Source organism: Eumetopias jubatus, unplaced genomic scaffold (assembly GCF_037043125.1).
Source record: "Eumetopias jubatus isolate StellerSeaLion01/CBP00866 unplaced genomic scaffold, mEumJub1_p1.0 scaffold_4, whole genome shotgun sequence".
Classification (NCBI taxonomy): domain Eukaryota; kingdom Metazoa; phylum Chordata; class Mammalia; order Carnivora; family Otariidae; genus Eumetopias; species Eumetopias jubatus.
The window spans coordinates 35,654,565-35,680,940 of record NW_028274810.1 but is presented as its reverse complement, the minus strand read 5'-3'; the positions used below and the strand labels follow the sequence as shown (position 1 = coordinate 35,680,940).

At 37.6% G+C, this 26,376-nt stretch overlaps 1 protein-coding gene across 2 annotated transcripts in view; it reads right to left on the bottom strand.

The window, feature by feature from the left end:
* The window catches only part of ZNHIT6 (zinc finger HIT-type containing 6), a 61,005-nt gene extending 36,279 nt beyond the window's left edge, over nucleotides 1–24,726 (bottom strand). For both annotated transcript variants that reach the window (XM_028102416.2, XM_028102417.2), the window contains exons 1-5: nucleotides 23,926–24,726; nucleotides 22,681–22,746; nucleotides 22,487–22,593; nucleotides 22,319–22,404; nucleotides 11,391–11,494 (exon numbers count right to left, since the gene is read on the bottom strand). In XM_028102416.2, coding sequence (XP_027958217.1) covers nucleotides 11,391–11,494; nucleotides 22,319–22,404; nucleotides 22,487–22,593; nucleotides 22,681–22,746; nucleotides 23,926–24,557 — 995 coding nt within the window. In that variant the 5' untranslated portion in view covers nucleotides 24,558–24,726. The remainder of the gene's footprint in view (nucleotides 1–11,390; nucleotides 11,495–22,318; nucleotides 22,405–22,486; nucleotides 22,594–22,680; nucleotides 22,747–23,925) is intronic.
* Nucleotides 24,727–26,376: the final 1,650 nt, after the last annotated feature.

Below are 26,376 nucleotides of genomic sequence, written 5' to 3'. Positions count from 1 at the left end.
GATCTTGGGCCCACATATGTTGGAGACCTCAAACTAGGATCACAACATAAAACTAGCGAAAGTGTAAACCAGAAACATCCTGCCCACTAGCAAAGGAAGACAACTAGGAAACGTGTGGACCTTAGCTCGGGCTCTAGGGAGAAAGGTAGAGAGGGTGGAGGGAAAGATCTCAAATGAGAATGCAAAACTGTAATTTCCTCAAATTGGTTGGGATTCCAATTATTCCTACTAATATAGTCTGAGAAACTTAAGACTGAGAAATTAAAGAGGATCCTGAATTGGCGCCATGGAGTATCTTGGCATAAGCAAATGCATGCCACCTTCTATGTCAACTTGCGTTCACAGCTACTTTTTAGAAGAAAAAAACAAGGAAACCAGCCACCATAATCAAAAGTCAGCAGGAACAGCACACAACAGTAACAGACTTCCAAGAACGTCTAATACTGGAATTATTTACACAGATAATAAATGTTCTAAATTAAACAAAGGGAAACTTAAACATGAGAAAAGAATACAGTTTGATCTAAAAGAGCAGATAGATTTGGGAAAGACACAGAAGTTCTAGAAATGAAAAACAAAACTGAAACAGAAAAACACTCAGTGCATGAGCTAAAGATTAATCAGACATAGCTGAGGAGATAGTGACTTGTATAACTGAATAAATTACCCCGAATGTAACAAAGACAAACAAGAGATTAAAATAATGCCTTAGAATTTCCAGAATTGTCATATTCAGAAAGCACAAATCCCAAGGAAGATAAATTAAAAAAAAAATCACATGAAGACCCATATCATACTGAAACTGTAGAACTCCAAAGACAAAAGTGAAGATCTGAAAAGCAAGTGAAAGAAAAAAAAAATACTATATAAAAAAGTTCTCAAAAGTGGCAAAAAATGTAAGACAAGGAAATAAATAACTGAATAGAAGTATTAAAATAAAATATCAAGATATTTCATATTCAGCTAAACTATCATTCAAAAGTGAGGGTAAGCTATATGATCCCATACATGGAATTTTAAATAAGGCAAAAACTCATCACCAGGACATCACAGGATGTCCCTGGCAAGGAGAGGAGCTAATAAGGAAAGACCTTTCTGGGGTGATGGTAATATTCTATATATTCATAGGGACTGTGTTAAATAGATACAGGCATACCCTGGAGATAATCCTGGGTTTAGTTTCAGACCACTGTAATGAAAGTAAATACTGCAACAAAGTCGGTGAAATGAATTCTTTGGTTTCCCAGTGATAAAAAGTTATTTTTACACTATACTACAGTCTGTTAAGTGTGCAGTATTATGTCTAAAAAAAGTACATACCTTAATTAAAAAATACTTTATTGCTAAAAAAAAAAAGGCTAACCACCATCTGAGATTTCTGTGAGTCATAATCTTTTTGCTGGGGGAGGGTCTTGCCTCAGTATTGATGGCTGCTGACTGATCAGGGTGGCAATTTTTTAAAAGACAACAATCAAGTTGGCTGCATCGACTGACTCTTCCTTTCACAAATGACTTCTCTGTAGCATGTGATGCCGTTTGATAGCACTTTACCCACAGAACTTCTCTCAAAACTGAGGTAACCCTCTCAAACCCTACCACTGCTTTATCAACTAAGTTTATGTAACATTCTTAATCCTTTGTTGTCAATTCAACAATCTTCAGAGCACCTACACCGGAGTAGATTCCATCTAAAGAAACCACTTTCTTCATCCGTAAGAAGCAACTCCTTATCTGTGAAAGTTGTACGGAGACAGCAGCCATTCAGTCACATTTTCCGGGTCCCCTTCTAGTTCTCCTGCTATGTCTACCACATCTGTAAGTTACTGCCTCCATTAAAGTCTTAAACTCCTCAACATCCTCCATGAGGGCTGATATCACTTCTAAACACACCTGTCAATGTTGCTATTTTGATTTTTTCCCATGAATCATGGCATCTAGAATGGTGAGACCCCTTCCAGAAGGTTTTCAATGGACTCTGCCCAGGTCCATTAGAGGAACCACTATCTATGGCAGCTATAGACTTATGAAATCTTTTTTTTTAAGATTTTAGTTATTTATTTGACAGAGAGAGACACAGCGAGAGAGGGAACACAAGCAGGGGGAGTGGGAGAGGGAGAAGCAGGCCTCCTGCTGAGCAGGGAGCCCGATGCGGGGCTCGATCCCAGGACCCTGAGATCATGACCTGAACCAAAGGCAGACGCTTAACGACTGACTGAGCCACCCAGGCGCCCCTGAAATATATTTCTTAAATAGTAAGACCTGAAGGTCTAAATGACTCCCTGACCCATGGGCTGCAGAATGGACGCTGTGTTAGCAGGAATGAAAACATTCATCTTATTGTCCAGCTCCATCAGAGCTCTTGGGTGACCAGATGCATTGTCAATGAGCAATATTTTGAAAGAAATCTTTTTTGTCTGAACAGTAGTTCTCAACAGTGGGCTTAAAATATTCAGTAAACCATGTTGTAAACAGATGTGCTGTTATCCAGGTTTTGTTGTTCCATTTATAGAGCATAAGCTGAGTAGATTTAGCATGCTAGGATTTTTGGACCAGTAAAAGAGCCTTGGCTTCAGCTTAAACTCCCCAGCTGCATTAGTCCCTAATAAGATAGTCAGCCTGGCCCTGAAGCTTTGAAGCCAGGCATTGACCTCCTCCCTAGCTAGGAAAAGTCTAGAGAGCATTTTCTTCCAATATAAGGCTGTTTTGTCTGCACTGAAAATCTGTTGTTTAGTGTAATCACCTCTAATTATATTGGCTAGATCTTCTGGATAACTTGCTGCAGCTTCTACATCAGCACTTGCTACTTTACCTTGCACTTTTATGTTGCAGGGAGGGCTTCTTTCCTTAAACCTCACACACCAACCTCTGCTAGCTTCAGACTTTTCTTCTGCAGTGTCCTCACTTCTCTCAGCCTTCATAGAACTGAAAAGATTTAGAGCCTTGATCTGGATTAGGCTTTGGCTTACAGAAATGTTGTCACTGGTTTATCTTCTATCCAGACCACTTAAGCTTTCTTCACATCAGCAATAGGCTGTTCTGCTTTCTTATCATTCCTGTGTTCACTAGAGTAGCCCTTCTAATTTCCTTCAAGAACTTTTCCTTTGCATTCAGAACTTGGCTAACTATTCAGCACACGAGGCCTAGCTTTAGGCCTATCTTGGCTGTGACATGCCTTCTTCATTAAGCTTAATCATTTCTAGCTTTTGCTTTAAAGTAAGAGACATGAGACTCTTTCTTACATCTGAACACTTAGGAGGTCACTATAGCATTATTAATTGGCCAATTTCAATACTGTTGTATTTCAGGGAAGGCCTGAAGAGAGGGAGAAAGATGGGTAATGGCCAGTCGGTGGAACAGTCAGAACCCACACAACATTTATCAATTAAGTTGACTGTCTCATATGAGTGCAGTTCATGGCACCCCAAAACAATTACAATAGTAACATCAGGGCGCCTGGATGGCTCAATTGGTTAAGCGACTGCCTTCGGCTCAGGTCATGATCCTGGAGTCCTGGGATCGAGTCCCACATCGGGCTCCCTGCTCAGCAGGGAGTCTGCTTCTCCCTCTGACCCTCTTCCCTCTCGTGCTCTCTATCTCTCATTCTCTCTCTCAAATAAGTAAATAAAATCTTTAAAAAAAAAATAGTAACATCAAAGATCACTGATCACTGATCACCGTGACAAATAATAACGAAAAAGTGTGAAATACTGTGACCATTACCATGTGACATAGAGGCACGAAACGCCCTGCTTGACGCAGGGTTGCCACAAAACTTCGACTTGTAAAAAACACAGTATCTCCAAAGCACAATAAAGTGAAGTGCAACAAAAAAAGGTATTATGCATTTGTCAAAACTCAACAAGTGTACACTTAAGATTTGTGCATTTCACTGCATGCAAATTTTATATCAATAGGAAAAGTGAGCTTCCTATCTTTCAGATAACTGTTTAAACTGTTTTCTCTTTCATTGAACATATCATAATGTCATTTCATGACAATTCTTCCACATCTAATTTGTTTTTGTTTCATGGCTACCTAGACTTCCACCTTGGGAACATACCATCAATTTACCTCAGTCCCATAGTAGTGACACTTGAGTTGTTGCCAGTTTTTACACTATTAAAATTAATGCTGGAATAGATATGTGTAATTCTGTAAACTGTACGAATACATTTGTGGGCTAAATTACTTGAGTATGCATATGTAATATTTTGAGAAATAATACCAAATTGCATTCTAAAATGACCACTAATGTATATTCTCAGTAACAATGGAAAAGCAAATTGGTCTGGCTAACCCAGACCTTCATTAGATATTATCAATATATACTTATAGGCCATGTATTTATATGTATATATCTTTCTATGATATATATATATATATAAAACTTTCCATGACCATCTATTCCTATCTTTTTCCTAATTAGGTACTAGTCTTTTTTCTTATTAGCGCATAAACACTGTCATATATGCTAAAGATTTTTTTTGTCTAATTAGTCTTTTGAGCTTACTACAGTCTTTTTTTACCATACCATTTTTAAAAATTTTATGTTTAGTTATTTTTTTTTCCTTTATGGCTTTGGATGAGGTATTTCCTCTCTTCAAGATTATAAAAATACACCCGTATTTCTTATTTCAAGTTTAGGATTTTGATCCACCTGAAATTCTAGTCAAAATTCCAGCTTTTCCCTGATAAACAGCAAGCTGACTCAACCCCATTTATTAATTATCTGTATTAATTTGAAGTGCTATCTTCGTCATATGCTAGAGTACCAAATAGCCTTCATCTACTTTCTATAATTTAAGCTACCTGTGGATTTCTATGTCAACACCAAAAAATTTTACTAGAATTTCATAAATTTTAATGAGTCCAGCCTCGTTACTCCTCTTTTTCAGGTTTTTCCTGGTGCTTCTTCCATGTTTATTCTTCAAAATGAACTTAGGTCATTTTGTCATAAACTCTTTCCTTCTTCTCAAAAAAGAAAAAAATTCTCAAAATCAAAACCAAACAAAATTAGTATTTTGATTAGGATCACATCATTAAGAAATGTTATTTCTATAATACTGAATCTCCTAAGCACAGGTACCTTTTTCCATTTGTTCTAATCTTTTAAGTTATTCAGTAGAGTTTAGGTTTTCTTTATACAGATCTTTCATATTTCCTCCATAGTTTTTGATTAGCATTGGGTGAAAGTGAACATAAGTTATACATCTCACAAAGAGATGAGGTAAAGGAGTTACCTCTGAAAGCATCACTATTTTAAGGAATAGTCTGGGATCTGCTCCAAAGTAAGTAGGGAAGCCTTCTACTGGACACATTTCCTTATCAGGGTCCTCTATTTTTTGAAAGAGAAGGTCAATATTGTTTTGGCTCAATTTATTCTTAATATAAGCATCCCTTAACTTTTCTTTGTTCATTAAAGTTACCCATTAGGACATTCCTACAAATTCACTAGTCCTCTAAAATTCATCACTATTAAATACATTTAAAAAATTTATTTTATTTTATTTTTATATATAGAGAAAGTGAGTGGGGGAGGGCGGGAGGGGAGTGAGAAAGAGAGAATCTTAAGCAGGCTCCAGCCCAGCATGGAGCCTGACTCCACGTGGAGCTCGATCTCATGACCTCGAGATCGTGACCTGAGCCAAAATCAAGAGTCAGGCGCTTAACTGAGCAAGCCACCCAGGTGGCCCCACTATTGAATACATTTTTGATCTCACAGATTGATTAGTGTTATACCCCACTTTGACTATAAAATGAAAATTACACTTCCTATTCTTATAAAAAGTCACGCATCACACAATTTTGCATGTGAGATTTAAGAGATTTACAGTCATACTGGTCAAAAACTCCTGCCATAAGGATGCCTGGATTTACAATGAACCTTCGCTTCTAAGGTACCCACTGCGCCTGCTATATAACCTACTGATAGGTCTACAGAGAATTCAGGCACAATGGGGCAGTAGTCACACTTCACATGTATTTATGTGTGGTAACACCCACAAAGAATTCTTCACTCTGTTCAAAAATTACCATTGGAACGTTTACTTCTAAACAAGTTCAATTTGAGTTTTTGACTATATTGTAACTCAAGCTGCTTAAACAAGCAAATGAACAATTTAATATTGAGGGAGTTACAGCAATCATCTTAGTACCCAGGACGAAAATCTCATATGAACAGTTACAGTAAAATCCCCAAATATCTGAAATTGAAAGTTTTCTCAGTAACTCCTCTGCTAGCAAAACCTGCCTGAGCCAGTTCACAATCATTATTTACCCATTATAATGTAAACATTTGTAGGTTTCACTGTAGACATAGTATCCTTTGATTATGTGATGCTGCTCCAGACCTCCTAGAGGTGAATATAACATAGTAAATTTACCACATCCCCAAGGATTTCAGATAAGAGAAAGCAGACTTGAATTGTCATTGTGTATTATTTACTAAGTGCCAGGTACTACTTTAGGTATAATTTCATTTAATCCTCTCAACACAGTAAATTCAATCTTGCCGAAGATCACCTAGTGTGTACTAAATGGTAGAGGCAATATATATATATATATTTTAAAGATTTTATTTATTTGACACAGAAAGAGACAGTGAGAGAGGGAACACAAGCAGGGGGAGTGGGAAAGGAAGAAGCAGGCCTCCCGCCGAGCAGGGAGCCCGATGTGGGGCTCGATCCCAGGACCCTGAGATCATGACCTGAGCCGAAGGCAGTCGCCCAACCAACTGAACCAACCAGGCGCCCTGGTAGAGGCAATATTCAAATTCAGGTTTATCTGAGTCAAAGCATTAATCACTTTTGAAAGTTGAAAAAAAGTACGGAAAATGAACCTCTTAAAAATAGAATATTGGGGCATGGGAAGTGAAAATAATCCTTTGAAAAGATTTAGTATCCCCCCTTCCCTCCTTCCAGCAATCATCTTAATACTAATAACACTCATCTAATAACACTAAATCATAAAGTAACACTAAATCATGAAGTAACACTTAAAATCATTAAAACCTAGTCATTTTCATATGAATGGCTAAGAAAACAAAGGTATCCTAAAGAAGGTACTTCTAAATTTTCTAAATTTTGTTCCATTTTTTTCTCCTACAAGTGAAGTTCAGGACTTTATATATTTATCTTGCTACTTATACACCACCTTTGAGCAATAGAAATTTTTTGCAATCCTGATTCTACTATACATTAAGTTCAAGAAGTAGGTCTTCTGTATTAATCTAAATCATTGGTTCTCAAGTAGGGGTAATTTTGTCTCTCCCCTTTGCCCCAACTCCAGGAAACATCTGGTAATCTCCGGGGACATTTCCTGTTGCCACAAGAAAGGTGGGTGGGTAGAGAGGGTGTGTGTGTGTGTGTGTGTGTGTGTGTGTGTGTGTGTGTGTGTGTGTGTGTGTGTGTGTGTGTGTGTGTTACCAACATCTAGTGGGTAGAGGCCAGGGATGCTACTAAACATCCTAAAATGCACAAAATAGCCCCCCGGGGGGGTAGAGAGGGGTGGGTGTGTGTGTGTGTGTGTGTGTGTGTGTGTGTGTGTGTTACCAACATCTAGTGGGTAGAGGCCAGGGATGCTACTAAACATCCTAAAATGCACAAAATAGCCCCCCGGGTGGGTAGAGAGGGGTGTGTGTGTGTGTGTGTGTGTGTGTGTGTGTGTGTGTGTGTGTGTTACCAACATCTAGTGGGTAGAGGCCAGGGATGCTACTAAACATCCTAAAATGCACAAAATAGCCCCCCACAACAAAGAATTCTCCAGCTCAAAATGTCAGCAGGGCCAAGATGAGAAATCACGATCTAAATCACTGATGGAAATGCTGAAGAAGAATAAACAAAATACTGGGACACACTAAAGAGATTTCCAAGCTGATTATCAATTAACTAACTAGCAATATTCTCAATATTCAGTATGGCTTTCATCTAACTGGGAACTCATCTTAATGCTTTATTCATCTAACATCTGAATACAGACATTTTAAATTCAGTTAGTAGCAAAACCATTTTCATTTAAAAATAATAATGGGCAATTTAACAACAAAACATATGGAAAATTTAGTTAGATTTTGGATTATTATTATTATTTATAATTTATTATTATTTTTTTTCACTGAACTGACCCCCAAAACGGTCCTATGAATGAAAGATCATCTTACCATAATGGATTGGATTAAGTCAAACTTTACACTCTGAAACATTTAAATATTCCATATCTCAGTAGAATTAAATAAAAAGCAAATTTAAAAAATGTCATTTCAACCTTTCAAATTAGCAACATTTTTTCTTTAAAGAGAAAACTCAGTGGTAGGGACGTTTAAACGGGTATTCTCATATACTACAAATGGAAATGAAAACTGGTTTAGTCCTAGTTTATTATTAAAAGTCACACTTCACAGATGAGGAAACTGAGGCAAAAAGAAGTTAGGTGGTTTAGCTTAGTATCACATAGCTAGGAGGAGGCTGGTTATAAATTTGAATATAGGCAGCCTGGCTCCAGTTTCTGCTCTTAACTACTCCATCTTACTATCTCTATGTTGTAGAGACTTTTTACAACTATTTAAAATGCATCAAAAATGATTGTAAGACCAAATTAAAGGATAAACAGACTGGTGAAAATATTCTCTATGTATGGAACAGAGTAAGATGAGCTATAAACAGGCCCATCTTAAAAAAAAAAAATTCAAGAGCTCACCCTTTCCAATAATTAGATGTAATCTCTGTATTCTCTGATCCAGTAAGTCTACTTTCTAGGGACTGATTGTACAGAAAAAGTCATGTAAACACACAAAACAATTTCTTCAAGAATTATTATTTAATGTAATGTTTATTATGGCATCATTTCTAATAATTAGAAACTAAAATAAGCTAAATGTTCATGAATATGGGAATAATTAAATAAATTAAAATACAGCAGCCATAGCTGGAATATACTACTTAGAAATAAGGCAGATTTGCATTAACAAGAAAAGAGCTCCTAGCTGCAGAAAAAAGTATTCTTTTATTTATAAAAATTTAGTAATGTTTAACTTAAAAAGAGTCATGTAACTTTGTATACTCCTATGTATTCAATATTGTTTTATTTTATTAATGGAAAAAAGAAGAAAACATGATTGAAGGAAACATGAAGCGTTATCAGTGGTCATCTCTACATAATGGAATTATAGGTGCTATTTTTCCTTTAAACTTTTTCATGATGAGGCTATATTATTTTTTACAGTTGCTACATACACTGATTCCTTCCTACACTCCAGTTAGTGATTAGGTAAATTAATACATTAAAGGTCACAACTCAGGGAGCTTGGGTGGCTCAGTCAGTTAAGCGTTTGCCTCTGGCTCAGGTCATGATCCCCAGGTCCTGGGACTGAGCCCCGCACTGGTCACCCTGCTCAGTGGGGAGTCTTCTTCTCCCTCTCCCATTGCCCCTCCCCGCGCCTGTGTGCTTTCTCTCCCGATCTCAAATAAATAGTCTTAAAAAAAAAAGGTCACAACTCTACATAATAACTATCATCAGCTCCATTTTACAGATGTGAAAACAGCAAAGAAATTGACTATAAAGCCTATTATGAACTATGCTGCTAATCTCCCATGTGAAAACACTAAAAAATTTTAAGAAAACCAACTCCAAATAACTATAAATTTATGAGCAAAAGGCATAATGTAAAAGGAGTCCAATTTGCTACTTCAGAGATCTGAGGTGTTCCAAAATAACCAACTATAAATTTGGGTTCTAAACCCAAGAAATATACTGAAAGTTAGGGGTGCCTGGGTGGCTCAGTCATTAAGCATCTGCCTTCGGCTCAGGTCATGATCCCAGGGTCCTGGGATCGAGCCCCACATTGGGCTCCCTGCTCAGTGGGGAGCCTGCTTCTCCCTCTCCCACTCCCCCTGCTTGTGTTCCCACTCTCGCTGTCTCTCTGTCAAAAAAATAAATAAATAAAACCTTAAAAAAAAAAAAAAGAAATATACTGAATGTTTATTTTTGGAAACAAAACAAAACAAAAACTTCCTACATACATTCATGTATCTAGAGACCCCAAAATTTTACATTTGAGGGTATATGCTTTTTAGTACTAAGAACTAAGCTCTGATGGTAATCTGAATGGTTTCCTTCATAACACAGGAATACATTTTATATTTGAGAAGACACAAACCAGTTACCTTAAATTTCAAATAAATTATGTCAATTTCTAAATATGTCGGTTTCAAAATGCACACTGGAATCATCTCATATTTGATAAATGAAAACACTACTTTATTTCTGAAAGCTACCCAAGAAAAAGGAAAACCACTTTTACAAATACTTGTCTTGAAACATATAAAATAAATGGATAACACTATCTTCTAATATAACTTCTTTTGAAAAGGTGGAAAGTTTATTGGAATAATGATTATTCTGATGGTTTTGCCTTTTCAGTTTATGAAGCAACAGAACTGGGAGGGAACCTTAGTTTACCTACTACAACCCCCACATCATACAGATGAGACCCAGAGAAAGTAATCTGCTGAAGGCCTTGCAGTTACTACGAGGCTGAAAAAGGTAAAACTCACTCAGGATTTTTTACTCTAAATCCAGAATCTTGACGTTTGAAAAGTATTACCTAATAATTTAGTGGGCTTACAGTATTTTGGGATCCCGTTCTCCTCTGTACTAATGGGACCTTTTAGACCTAGCACTGACAGAAAGCAGCAGACTAATCTCTACTGTATTATCCGTACTCACAGATTTACTATAGAATAAATGTTTTCCAAACCTCTCTTTTCCAACATTGGCTTTCAAGTGAATCTTACTGGAACCCCAAAGTGGAAGCGATATAAAAACCAAATTGCTCCAGTAAAAATTGTACAGGGGTCCTGCTTTAATTTACCATTTTGTCCTTGTAACCTCTGAAATACTTCCATGGTACCTTAGGTTTCAGATATACATATATACACACACATACCATAAGCCCAAATTTTTATTAGTCACATGACGTAAAATTGGTTTAAGTTTCTAAATGCTTTTCTTTTTTTTTTTTTAAAGATTTTATTTACTTATTTGAGAGAGAAAGAGTGAGAGAGAGTGCACAAGAGGGGGTAGAGTCAGAGGGAGAAGCAGACTCGAGCCCGAGTAGAGTCAGAGGGAGAAGCAGACTTGAGCCCGATGTGGGATTCCATCCCAGGACTCCAGGATCATGACCTGAGCCGAAGGCAGTTCCTTAACCAACTGAGCCACCCAGGTGCCCATAAGTGCTTATTTTCAAATTGTGCAATTATCTTGGCATAGACCAATAACAAAAAGCTTACAGACCACACTTTGAGTAACTATGCTCTATAGCAAACCAAACCTTAAAAGATGTTCCTGATCAAATCAGAATACCCAATATACTAAGAATGCAGTTAGAAACTTACTTCTTATCAAAAAATGTTGAATTTTCTTTTCTCTTGGTGAATCCATTGGGTAGAAGCTTTAAGTTAATACCTTGTCTTCTGGCACGATTTTTCATAAAGTACATCTAATAACCAAAAATAAATAAATAGACTAATTTTAAAATGCCTTAAGTTTCAGAAGTGAAAAAACAATGTTCAAAATATAACAGTTAAGATTTATTGGGTATTTATGTTTCACAGACTGCACTAAACAGCAATATCTCATTTAATCCTCACAATACTATCAGATAGGCACTATTACTACCCCCAATCCAGGAACGAAAGTTAATGAGATGCCAACATTATATAGCTATTTCCTGAGAGAGTGAGCCTGGGTATACTCAGGTATATCTAATTCTAGAGCCTGTGTTTTTAACCGTACATTCTATACGCCAAAAGAAGGATGTAATGGGATTTTTAAAAATATAGGTCATCTGGCAATTCACAGGGGCTACCTGTACCGTGCCTTTTCTTTTACTGAAGGGTTTATACCATACGTAGCTGTATACATGCCTGCTCTGATTATTAGACAGGTAGTTACACTCGGGAGGGGACCATGGCATTGCCTAGTACAAGGCCCAACTTAAAGAAGTCACTGCTGTAGAATATACAAAATGGGATATGTGAATAATCTGGCTCTGAAATGTGTTACTCCACTGACCATCTGCGTTGGCTGAGCTGAACTAGTCAACTCCAGAGAGTAGTGAAGGAAGTAGTATCATCAAGACTTCTTCCTTGATCTCTCAAATGGCAAAGTATAAATGCATGTTTTTGGTTAAGTGAATGGGAATCTAGAATTTGCAATGCAAAGAGTTAGACAATTAAATCATAAGCCAAGGGAAAGGAAGAGTCAGTTATCATTTATTAAGAAGGGAAATAATTTAAGAAATTACATGCAATTTTATAACTCATGGGACTTTGGTTTCAGTAATGGCAATGATTATAAGGACCAATCCTCCCAATGAAAACATCTAAGCATTACAGATAATGGAGGAAATAAATACATGAAATAAAATATATTTAAAAATCACCTTAAAAGCATTGAAGAGCTGAAAAAAAAAAAACCAGGAAAATACAAGCCATTATTTAGTGAAAAGCAAAAGCCACTTTTGCAAATTCTGGCAAATATAGGCTTTCCCTTTCAACAGCCTTCTCAGTAAGAGGGTTAGAGTTAAGATCCTGTAATCTTCTAGGAACTCCTCCTCAAATGAACCTCAGTAACAGAATATGCCTATTAGGCAATAAAGATAAGGATGAACCAGAAATAAACCCTGTCCCCAGAGCATGCGAGGAAATTTATATTGGAATGACTGGAACAGAGGGGAAAAAGGAAAAACAATTCATCAGAACCTGTGGCCATGGGCCAGCTCTTGCTAAGATTTGAAATGATTTGCCTTGCTTGTGTAGTCAAGGGAATCTTAAACTTTCAACTTGGTTTAAGATAGGTCCAGATTTGCAATATTCCCCAGTACCTGGCAGAATAAAAGAAGGTCTGCGTCCTACTCTTCAAAAAGTTCTCACAAATAATTTAAGAAAAAAAAGGAGTATTCAATAAAAAATAAAGAAGCATAAATAATGCAAGAAAACAAAGGTCAGTGGGCAAGAACCGAAAGAGAAAAAAGAGGTAACTGAGAATTCCCCATATATTCAGACACTAAAAGGATCATACACAGACTGTAGAACAGCTCTGCAAAATTTAAAAACATAACAGCTTGAAAATACGTGCAGTGAAGAGAAACTATAAAAACTGACTCAGGAGATTTTTTCAAAGAACTAAATAAAACTAGAACATTTCCAGAATATATTACAGAGACAAAAAAGATTTAAAAAATTAGAGACGTTAAAAGGTAGGTAAGATATGGGGAGAAGACTTAACTCACTTTCAATGGTAGTTTTAGAAGAGAAGGAATAAGGCAGAGGTAATCTTTTAATAGAAATGGGCTGAAAATATCCCAGAACCGATGGAAGATATGCCACAGATTCAAGAAATCTAACAATTCTCAAGTTAAGATGAAAAAAAGAAATTTGCATTTTCGTATTATAGCACAAATACAGAATACCAAAGAGAAAAAAATGCAGCCAGATTAAAAGATTTTAAAAGCAATTAAAGACCAAGTGGGACTTATTCCTGGGCTGCAAGGTTGGTTCAACATCCGTAAATCAATCAATGTGATACAATACATTAATAAAAGAAAGAACAAGAACCATATGATCCTCTCAATAGATGCAGAAAAAGCATTTGACAAAGTACAGCATCCTTTCTTGATTAAAACTCTTCAGAGTGTAGGGATAGAGGGTACATACTTCAGTATCGTAAAAGCCACCGATGAAAAACCCACAGCGAATATCATTCTCAATGGGGAAAAACTGAGAGCTTTCCCCCTAAGGTCAGGAACACAGCAGGGATGCCCACTATCACCACTGCTATTCAACAGAGTACTAAAAGACCTAGCCACAGCAATCAGACCAGAAAAAGAAATAAAAGGCATCCAAATAGGCAAAGAAGGGGTCAAACTCTCACTCTTTGCAGATGATATGATACTTCATGTGGAAAACCCAAAAGACTCCACACCAAAACTGCTAGAACTCATACAGGAATTCAGTAAAGTGGTAGGATATAAAATCAAAGCACAGAAATCAGTGGCATTTCTATACACCAACAAGACAGAAGAAAGAGAAATTAAGGCGTCGATCCCATTTACAATTGCACCCAAAACCATAAAATACCTAGGAATAAATCTAACCAAAGAGGCAAAGAATCTGTACGCAGAAAACTATAGAATACTCATGAAACAAATTGAGGAAGACACAAAGAAATGGAAAAACGTTCCATGCTCATGGATTGGAAGAACAAATATTGTGAAGATGTCATGGCTACCTCGAGCAATCTACACATTCAATGCAATCCCTATCAAAATACCATCAACTTTTTTCAAAGAAATGGAACAAATAATCCCAAAATTTGTATGGAATCAGAAAAGACCCCAAATAGCTAGAGGAATGTTGAAAAAGAAAAACAAAGCTGGTGGCATCACAATTCCAGACTTCAAGCTCTATTACAAAGCTGTCATCATCAAGACAGTATAGTATGGCACTGGCACAAAAACAGACACATAGATCAATGGAACAGAATAGAGAGCCCAGATATGGACCCTCAACTCTATGGTCAACTCATCTTCGACAAAGCAGGAAAGAATGTCCAATGGAAAAAAGACAGTCTCTTCAACAAATGGTGTTGGGAAAATTGGACAGCCACATGCAGAAGAATGAAACTGGACCATTTCCTTACAACACACACAAAAACAAACTCAAAATGGCTGAAAGACCTAAATGTGAGACAGGAGTCCATCAACATCCTAGAGGAGAACACAGGCAGCAACCTCTTCGACCTCAGCCGCAGCAACTTCTTCCTAGAAACATCGCCAAAGGCAAGGGAAGCAAGGGCAAAAATGAACTATTGGGACTTCAAGATAAAAAGCTTTTGCACAGCAAAGGAAACAGTCAACAAAACCAAAAGACAACCGACAGAATGGGAGAAGATATTTGCAAATGACATATCAGATAAAGGACTAGTATCCAAAATCTATAAAGAACTTATCAAACTCAACACCCAAAGAATAATCCAATCAAGAAATGGGTGGAAGACATGAACAGACATTTTTCCACAGAAGACATCCAAATGGCCAACAGACACATGAAAAAGTGCTCAACATCGCTCGGCATCAGGGAAATCCAAATCAAAACCTCAATGAGATACCACCTCACACCAGTCAGAATGGCTAAAATTAACAAGTTAGGAAACAAAGATGTTGGCGGGGATGTGGAGAAAGGGGAACCCTCCTACACTGTTGGTGGGAATGCAAGCTGGTGCAGCCACTCTGGAAGAGTACGGAGGTTCCTCACAAAGTTGAAAATAGAGCTACCCCACAACCCAGCAATTGCACTACTGGGTATTTACCCAAAAGATACAAATGTAGTGATCCAAAGGGGTACATGCACCCCAGTGTTTATAGCAGCAGTGTCCACAACAGCCAAACTATGGAAAGAGCCAAGATGTCCATCAACAGATGAATGGATAAAGAAGGTGTGGTGTGTATACACACACACACACACACACACACACACACACACACACACACAAATGGAATACTATGCAGCCATCAAAAAAACCCCAAAATCTTGCCATTTGCAACGACGTGGATGGAACTAGAGGGTATTACGCTAAGCGAAATAAGTCAATCAGAGAAAGACATGTATCATATGATCTCACTGATATGAGGAATTCTTAATCTCAGGAAACAAAATGAGGGTTGCTGAGTGGTGGGGGGTGGGAGGGATGGGGTGGCTGGGTGATAGACATTGGGGAGGGTATGTGCTAGGGTGAGCGCTGTGAATTGTGTAAGACTGATGAATCACTGACCTGTACCTCTAAAACAAATAATACATTGTATGTTAAAAAAAAAAAAAAAGAAGACAGTAGGAAGGGAAAAATGAAAGGGGGGAAATCGGAGGGGGAGACGAACCATAAGAGACTATGGACTCTGAGAAACAAATTGAGGGTTCTAGAGGGGAGGGGGTGGGGGATGGGCTAGCGTGGTGATGGGTATTAAAGAGGGCACGTATTGAATGGAGCACTGGGTGTTATACGCAAGCAATGAATCATGGAACACTATATCAAAAACTAATGATGTAATGTATGGTGATTAATATAAAATAAAACAAAATTTAAAAAAAAATAAATCTGAAAAAAAAATTTTTACCTAAATATATTCAAATATATACTGACTGAAAAAATATAAAAATGATCCTGATTGAATGAAAAAAAACCAACCCTTTTTATTATCAAAAAAAAAGGGGGGGCAGTTAAAATTCCAGGTGACTGCAACAATAACAATGGAAGCCGTTAAGGCACTGGAACACTAATTCTAAACCAGAATTCCATACAGAAAAATCATTTCAAAATGAAGAATGGCAAATAAATAGAAATTCAAAAAAACCCAACCAAACAAAAAAACCCAAAAACCCGACAGAGGAACCCAAGACATGGCAAAAGAGCAAACCCTCTCTAAAGGAAATTCTGAAGGATGTACTTGAAGCAGGAAAAAAGTGATCTTTCAGATATAAGATTTAAGATGATGACAGAAGGAATAAAGAGCAAAGAAAGTGGGCTATATAAAGATAAACTCAAGGGGCGCCTGGGTGGCTCAGTGGGTTGTCTGACTTGGGCTCAGGTCATGATCCAGCCTGGTGTCCGGCTCCACACTCAATGGGGACTCTGCTTCTCCCACTCCCTTTGTTCCTCCCCCTGGTTGTGCGCGCTCTCTCTCAAATAACGTTAAATGGAATTTAAGGTAACTGCTGGTAAACTGTTATTGCCTGCTACTTACCTTTATAAACAAATTATGTTGGAATGCAGCCCCACCCATTCATTTATATGTTGTTTATGACCATATGGCCTGGAAAAAAAATTGACTATTTGACCCTTTACAGAAAAAGTTTGCCAACTCCTGTTCTAAGGTCTTTTGCGTTGTTTAGGCACAGGGTTCGGGTACTACTTAACTTTAGATACTGGCAAATTAAGCATGCATGTTGTAATGTCTAGCTTAACCAATGGAAGGACAGAAAAAGGGTGTATAACTTCTAAACTGATAAAGAGAAAAAAATCAAATAACTAAAAATAAAAAAGTCCAAAAGATAAGAAGAAAAAAAAAACTGGTACAAATAGCAAAAATAATGCGACACATTTAAAGTCAAATATATAGGTAATTTTATTAAAATGTAAATAAACTTAATGATTTAGTTAAAAGTTACAGACTATCACATGGAAGAAATGGAAATATCAGAACATAAGGACACAGAAAGGCCTTAAGTAAGGAAAAAAGAGACCATGCAAATACCAAACAAAGACTGATAGAAGTAATACTTTATAAGTGTTGGTCAAAGCACACAAAAAGCTAGAGACAAAGAGGGTCACCTCATAATGCCAAAGGATAAATACACCAAGAAGATGTATTTCCTGAGGCAGGCATTTAATAATTTAGCCTTAAAACATATAAAGCAAAACAAACTGAACCACAAGGGGAAACAAATCAAACAGGTCTGTTTATCTACTGGGAAATGTTAACATACTTCTTTTTGAAAGTTACAGAAGAAACACATACACAAAAAAAGTCAGTAAATATAAACAATTTGAACATAATTAATAAACCTGACCTATAACAGGTATATAGAGTACTATATTAAGCAACTGCAGAATATTCTTTTTTTCAAGCAAACAGAGAACATTACAAAATCTGACCATATACTGGGCCACAAACACAAGTACTGATGTATTTTAAAGGAATGTTCTCTGACCGCAGTGCAATTAAGCTGAACATAAAAAAGAAAGATTAATAAAAGTTGCATTAAGAAAACAGAGAAAACACATAATAGCAACTGATCTAAGAAAAAAAGACATAAGTAACCAATATCACAAATGAAATTACTACAATTCCTATAGAGCTGTAAAGGAGAGGTTCATGAAGAACTTTATGTCAATAAACTTGAAAACTTAGGTCAAATGGACAAATTCTTAGAAAAATGTAATCTAGTAACATTAACTCAAGAAGACAGAGAAAACCTGCAGAATCCCACAAACAGTAAAGACTATACCTCAGTGGCCCAAACTCTAAGCCCATACTGGTTCCTTAATAATTTTACCAAACTCCCAAGGAAGAAGTAATTCCAATATTAGTGAATGCATCCAAGAATAAAATGGGAACATTCCCAAATAATTTTATGAAACTGGAATTATTTTGATATGGAAACCTGAAAATACCAAAAAGGAAAATTAAAGGTTAATCTCACTCATGAAGAGAAATACAAAATGAGAGCATGGATAAGGTGAACACACCCATATAATTCACATGAATTCTGCAGAGTATAAAAAGCATGATATGATAATAACACACCATGCAAATTTAGCTTAAAATAGAAAACGAATTAAAAGATTGCTCATATTAGAAAATTATAGATTAAAAGAACAAAAATGAAATAATCAAATACAGAAAAAGCACTTGATAAAATATAACCACCCTTCATAATAAAATCTGATAGCAAACTAGGACTAGAACCTCTATAATCTAGACATCACATTTAATCTAGAAAAAATTTAAGAGCAAACATCATGGTGCAATCTTGGAGGTTTTCCTTCTATAATCAGGACTTATAAAACAAAAATGTACAGAAGAGTTAACATAGCAGGCCTGAGACTGTTATCTTTAGGTGGTTTTGCTTGCAAGGCTGTCCCTTGGCCGGTGCCTGGAAATTTGAATGATTGTAAATGGTTCCCTACACTGACTTTTCCTAAAACAGTAAGTGTGGTTCACTGTGCCTGAATTGTTTGTATAAACAACATGGTTTTATTTGCTTTCCTTCTGGGAGTCTGGAATTTGGCACTTGCTAGGCAGAGGGAGGGTGCCTCTGTGACCAGCTCCAATAAAAACCTTGGGTAGTGCATTTCTAATGAGCTTGCCTAGTAGACAATACTTCACAAGTGTTATCACAACTCACTGACAGGAATTAACTGCATACTGTGTGACTCCAGATGGAGAGGATTCTTGGAAGCTTGCAACTGGATTCCTTCAGATTTTGCTCCTTTTCTTTTTGCTAATTTTGCTCTATATTCTTTCACTGTAACAATTTTTAGCCTTGAGTACAACTGTATATTGAATCATGTGAATCCATCTAGCAAATCAAACCTAGGGAGGACGTGGGACTTACAACATAAATATCTACTATCGTCATTAGTACTTGACAATGAATGGGAAGTCCTAGCTATTCCAATAAGAAAAAGAGAAGAATAAGGAGAGAAAGATAAAAACAAATTGGGATGAATCGTTTATAGAGAAAATCTCAAGGAATCGATAGATAAGGCACAAGTATAGATTTTATTTCTATAAAATGCAGATTATAATGCCATAAAATAAATAACAAAAATTACATTCTTCAATACCAGCAAAGAGATTAAAAATAAAAAAGAAATACTATTTTAAAAAGCATGAAAAAATAAAGTGCCTAGTAACAAATCTTTTAAAAAAAATTATTTATTTATTTATTTGAGAGAGACAGGGAAAGAGAGCAGGGGAGGAGCAGAGGGAGAGGGAGAAGCAGATTCCATGCTGAGCACAGAGCCTGATGTGGGGCTTGATCCCAGGACCCTGAGATCATGACCTAAGCCGAAATCAAGAGTCAGACACTTAACCGACTGAGCCACCCAAGTGCCTCTAAAGTGCCCAGGAATAAATCCAACAAAAAATATATCAGATCTTTACAGAGAAAATTATAGGTATTAAAAATATTAAATAAATGCAGAGATTTAAAAGATTTAATGCTGTGAAGAAGTCCAATCACCCAAGTTACTCCATAAAACAAATGCAACCCCAGTTAAATTTCCCAGGTGGGGAAAGGGGAATGTAGAATCAGTAGGCTGATTCATCATATTTGTAGAGAATTACAAGGAGCCATACCCGTAACTAGAGGATAGCCATACTCCAGAAAATGAACAAAGTCAGTGGAATTACTCTAGGAGGTAGTGAGTTGCAGTAAAAAATTAAAATTGAGACAGTGTAGTATTGGTGTGGATAGACAAGTAGGCCAACAGAATACAACAGATAGGCCAGAAACTGACCCAAGCAAACATGGATGCTTGATATATGACAAAGGCAGTCCTGCAGAGCAGTAGGGAGAGAATGAACTTTTCAATAAATGGTGCTAAGAAAGTGGGTTATCCACATGGAAAATTAAATGGGATCTCCACTTCACATGATACACAAAAATTAATCCCAGGTAGTTTACAGATATAAATGTGAGATGCAACACTATAAATAAAGCTTTTAGAAAATAACTATGGGAGAACCGCTTAAGTAAGAAAGAGTTTCTTTATAAACATATAAAACTACTAATTATAAAGGAAACATGATAAATTTGACTACATTAAGGTTAAGATCTGTTCATCAAAGATATTATAGAGAGTGAAAAGCCACAGAATGGAAAAAGGTATTTATAAATAACCAACAGACATCCAAGAAATACAAGGAATTCCTACAAACCAGTAAGAAAAAGAAAGTTGACCAATAAAAAGATGAGCAAGAGACCTGACCAGGCATTCTACAAAATGAAATCCAAATGGCCAATGAAATATTTGAAAGAATGCTCAATCTCATTAGAAATCAGAGAACTACAAATTAAAAACCCCGATAAAATTACAAAGCCATCAAATCGCAAAAATTTTAAAACTCTGATCAAATCAAATATTGGAGAGGATGTGACAACAGGTACACACAACACTGGGAGTCTAAACTGGTATAACCACTTCGGAAAATGTTTTGGTTACATCTAGTAAAACTGAAGATGTGCGCACCCACAACAGAGTAATTCCATTCCCAGGTATAAACCCTAGAAAAAAACAGGTACGTACATAAACCACAATTCATAAACAAAAGTGCTCAGCAACACTGTTACGGTTTTTTTTGTTGTTGTTGTTATTACAGAAAACCTGGAGTCCATGTTATAATAGAAAACTCGGAGTCCATGAACAGAATGGATAAATAAATGATGATATGGTCCTAAACTAGAAAACTATTCAGAAGAAAGAATGGATCAGGGAATGGCACAAGGGAGTGGCAGGGAATTTTTGAGAAGTTGGTAATGTTCTAATTCTGGACCTGGGTGGTAGTTACATGGATGTTCACTTTTTAGTTATTCATTAAACAGTGTATTTGTATTTTATGTTTTTTTAATATGCATGCAATTCTTTATGATAAAAACAAAAAATTTAAAAAGTAATTTATCTTTTAAGCAGAATTTTAGAAAAACATGATGCATAATTTTTCTTTCAGAAATATGAAATGTCAAGGCTGTACCAGTAATAACAATAAGGTGTTTTAAAAGTGCTAAAATGCTGCAACTCCAAAGCCAAAATGGTCTTTGAAAAAGGAACATAATTCTATGACATGATTTAATAACACTATTAAAATTTCTAGAATAGCAGTTGCAAATATTTCAAATACATAAGCTTTAATTTGCATGCTTAGCTTAAGGAATGCAAAAGGGATGAAAAAGTATGAAAATTAGGTGTAGTAGAAGAGAAAGCCGTTAGTTCTTCCTTCAAAATTAGAATCTGAACACTTCCCAATAATTTAACAGCATTATCCAAGCCACCATCATCTTTCACCTCAACAGCAACAGCTTTATAACTAGACTCCCTGCTTTCAATCTTCCATTCTTGCCTACTAAAGCTCATTTTTCAGACAGCAGCAAGAGTGATCCTTCAAAAAGCAAACATGCTCAAAACCCTCCCATGGCTTCTATTTTCACTTAGAATATATTAGGAGCCCTCACCAGTTTCTCTAAACTCATGTTCAACATTCTCCTTACTCACCTATGCTTCAGTCACCCCGTCCCCATTTTAATCCTCAAATACACCAACCTCATTCCTAACTCAGTCTTACTTACGCTTTTGTCACTACCTGGAATAGTCTTCCTCCAAAGGTTCACGCGGCTGCCTCTTTCTCATCATTCAGATCACTGCTTAAATGTCATCTCTCAGAGAAGCCACTCCTGACTACCGTATTAAAAATAGTCACGACCTCCTCCCAAAAAACACCATTTTCATTTCCTTTTATCTCCTGTGCTTTACTTTCTACATGCACTTAACTCTATCTGAAATTATATTTGTTCCTCTACTCATCTCCTGTCTTTCCCCACAAAATACAAGGTCCATGAGGGGAAGAACTTTGTTTTGGTCACTGATGTATCCCTGGTAATTGGAATAGGTCTGGATCACAATAGCCACTTACTACATTTATTAGGTGAAAAAAATGAATCTAACTGATTAAAAGAATTCTAACTGGAAGAGATGAAATACTTACATGTTTATTGCTTATTGGTCTTTTTAAGAAAGCATCTCTAGAAATGTGGTCTGCCGTTCTTGCCACATCTTCCAAAAACCGATAATCTAAAAATTTCAAAATAGAAAAATAAACTGACATATGCCAATGGCCAGGAAGCATCAATCTGCTATGCATAAGATGACTTACCACTTAGGAGATTCATTTCAGTAAACTGTTGTATGGAAACATATGCAGTCTTATCCCGGACTCCATTACAGGTCAGTTCTGCTTTGTGTTTCTTTACACAGGGCAAACTGAAGAGACAAATGAGGTGGTACTTTTATACTCTGAGGTAAGAAAGGTACAGACAGAGGTGGTAAGGTAGGAAATTACATACATACCTGCAGGAATATCGCATACAACGTGGACATTTGTACTTTGCTTCTTCTGTACCACAAGTTTCACACCTACAAAAGCCCACAAGAAACTTACTAAGTTATCAAATATTAATTCTACTTACTGACTTATAAATTTTTAATGCTGAGTCAATTACTCATCACAATTTATAGACATGTAGTCAGTGAATAAAGTACATGGAAGTTACTCTGATAAAATACTTGATAGCTGTCAAACATCCTTAGAACATTCTCCTCCAGGAAACTGTCTCCGTCTCCAAATGACAACTACATTTACAACGTTGTTAGTACTACATAATCTAAGCAAACATACATTAAATTAAAAAAAAAACTCACTTTTGACTTCTTTTTCTACTGCAATCAGAGAATGAGATTATTCATTAGTATTTTAACTTGTAATTCCTGGCAGTCTGCTAAAGATTGTGTGTGTGTGCACCTATACCCAGAAGTCCAATCCATGAGTTTACATACCTTAAAGCAAACATACCACAAAAAGAATATGAGACCAGGTCAAATTTACAGAGTATCAGCTGTATCTTTTCTCATCTCCACATCCAATTTAAAATTAGCATTAAAATAATCTTGAAATGCTATTACCCATCATCTATCTCCAATTACTCTTGTAGGATCTTGGGATACTGACAACCAAACTACAGTCATTTCTATTTGGCCCACTGTGTTCTAGACAGTAATAGTCCCAAGAATCTGATTACTCTTATATCCCACGCTGTCACATGATCATACACTATAAGGAAATTAAACATAAAGCAATAAATATGCATACTATCCATAAAGAAAGTAAACAGCTGGGTGAGTTCAAGTGCATTTTTGTCTAATTTTAACTTAATCCATGTTGTCATTGTTAGTTTTATTAGACTTTTCCTTATGTCTATCCTCTTTTTAAAGAATACTGAGTCAAGAGCATATTAGATCAAATCAGAATCTGGTCCAAGGGTTTTCTGGTCCCCAGAATTTTCACTTCCTTACTTGGCCATTGTCCACTGGCCACTAACAGCCTGACATATTTTCACTGAATTTGTTGTCCTTTGACAAAACCCTGCCTTCCCAATTACCCCCTCCCTCCACCACCAACACACACGCTCCAGGGACCCAAGTTTGCATTTATTTTTCCACCATCATTATGCCACACCCGGCTGCTAGATTTCCTTCAATCCAGACAACAGAGGACTCCACAGCTTTATTTCCCCGATGAATTGCTCCCTGTCCTACCTTGACATGGCCAGTTTCCGTTTGAAACCCACTGGTGGATTTATCTGAGGCTCTTCTTTCACCTTTGGATCATCCATCACTTCTTCCTTTGGGAAATACTTCTCTTCTTTTACACAAACGTCATCCATCATTTCCTCCTTTTTTATGTTCTGAGCAACAAACACCTCCTCTTTTATCTCCAAGTTATCTTTCTTCTCTTCCTTCACATCTAGCCAGTCCATCACCTCTTCCTTCACCTTCACTTTCTCTTCTTTTACCACAAAACTACTATTCATCTCCTGCTTCACCTCCAAAGTGCCTGGTTTCTCCTCTTTCACCTCAGGCCCATCCTTCACCTCCTGCTTTACCCACCGGCCATCCAGCATCCCGTCTTCCATTTCCGACCAGTCCATAATTTCTTGTTTCACAACCGTTAGGTCCACTCGCATCTCCTCTGCCGTTTGTCCACTTCCTTCTCTATCCTCTGTCTTCTCCATTCCTGCCTGTCCATCCCCCGCTTCTACACTGCCAGCGTCCGTCCCTGCTGTGCCCCGGACTCTCTCCCTACCGGACTCGAGCCTTAGCCGCGCCCCCTCAGCTCCACTCTGCAAACCTCCTCCCAACGTCCCTTCATTTTCAACAGCAGTATCCATCAGCTCACGACCTCTGGCCTTCGCTGCCACTCTGTCCTTCAGTGTGGCTTCTCCACGCCAAAAGGAACGATTTCTGGGTCGGAACACCGACAGCTGCCACGTGCGGGACCGAAAGCCGCAAGTAGCAAACACCCGCCTGCAGCTTTCGTCCAAATCGTCGTAAAGCAACACTTCCGCGCCTCGCCACTTCACGACTCGTAGAGCCCTTTACGGCTCTGCGGCAAGTCCGGGCCCAGAGACACGCGAGAATCGGCGTGAGGCCACGCCCTTGTGAGCTCACTTTTGGGGCGGGGCTTCGTCAAACCCTGCCCCGGGGGAGGCAGCCTCCCTCCGCTTTTCCCGCCCCCAATTCGTGCTTGGCCACACTCCTCGGTAAAGAGTGGACTTGCGGGGCGGAGCAGGGAGAGGCAAATCTCTGACCGTTTTGGAACGGTTAAGACCCACCCTGGTCTGTATTATCTTGTATGAAAATGGAAGAAACACTTGATGCCACGGCTCGGCAAGCTTCATTCTTCACCTATGCACTAGAGACGATGGTGTTGTTATTGTGAAGATTAAATGGAGTCATGCATGGAAATAAGCCAGTAGTTACTGAAATAAACTCAATAGATGGTGGCTGTTGTCACAGGGAATCCTGAGAGGTTTCAGATAGGAAAGAAGGAATTAATTTTTATTCTTTAAGTTCCGTCAGTAAGAGCCCACAACAGCTAGTTTCCCATTCCCAGCATCCTACAGGATTCTCTCTTTAAAACAAACCGAGCATTGCTGGAGTGGTGGGGGTGGGAGGGATGGGGTGGCTGGGTGATAGACATTGAGGAGGGTATGTGCTATGGTGAGCGCTGTGAATTGTGTAAGACTGATGAATCACAGACCTGTATCTCTGAAACAAATAATACATTATATGTTAAAAAAAAAAGATCATAGGAAGGAAAAAATGAAGGGGGGGGAGTTGGAGGGGGAGACGAACCATGGGAGACTATGGACTCTGAGAAACAGATGGTTCTAGAGGGGAGGGGGGTGGGGGGATGGGTTAGCCTGGTGATGGGTATTAAAGAGGGCAGGTATTGAATGGAGCACTGGGTGTTATACGTAAACAATGACTCATGGAACACAACATCAAAGAAAAATAAATAAATAGGAAAAAAAAGAATGTGTGTGTGTGTGTGTGTGTGTGTGTGTGTATCCCTAAAGACTGGGCCAAAATTTCAATACCCAGGAATAGAAGATCTAAAAAATAATACAAAAATGCAAAAAACAAAAACCACACTTTTATCTATCTCAATTACTTTTTTTAAAAGATTTTATTTATTTATTTGACAAAGAGAGACAGCAAGAGAGGGAACACAAGCAGGGGGAGTGGGAGAGGGAGAAGCAGGCTTCCTGCCAAGCAGGAGCCCGATGCGGGGCTCAATCCCTGGACCCTGGGATCATGACGTGAGCCAAAGGCAGACGCTCAACCACTGAGCCACCCAGGCCCCCCTCTCAATTACTTTTCAAAATTATTATTATTACATATGGGGCATTAGGCACTTTCACCTAATCTTCACATCATGTCTGCGAGGTGAGGTATTTTTCTCACTGTGTAAGGAAACTTCACAGGAGATACATTTTTCTTGCTGTATAAAGGAGTCTTCAAAGACTTCAAAGCAGCTGTAGGGTGCTTTGTATTATCTCCTCAATGCAGGGCATTTAACTGTTATCACTCATTTGCAAGTTGGTCAAAGAATGGGAATTTTGAATGGGTGAGCAGAGCGAGGGAGGGAGAAAATTTTGAAACCCAGTTGGGGCACGAGGGATTAAGTAGTGCTGGAAGGAGCAC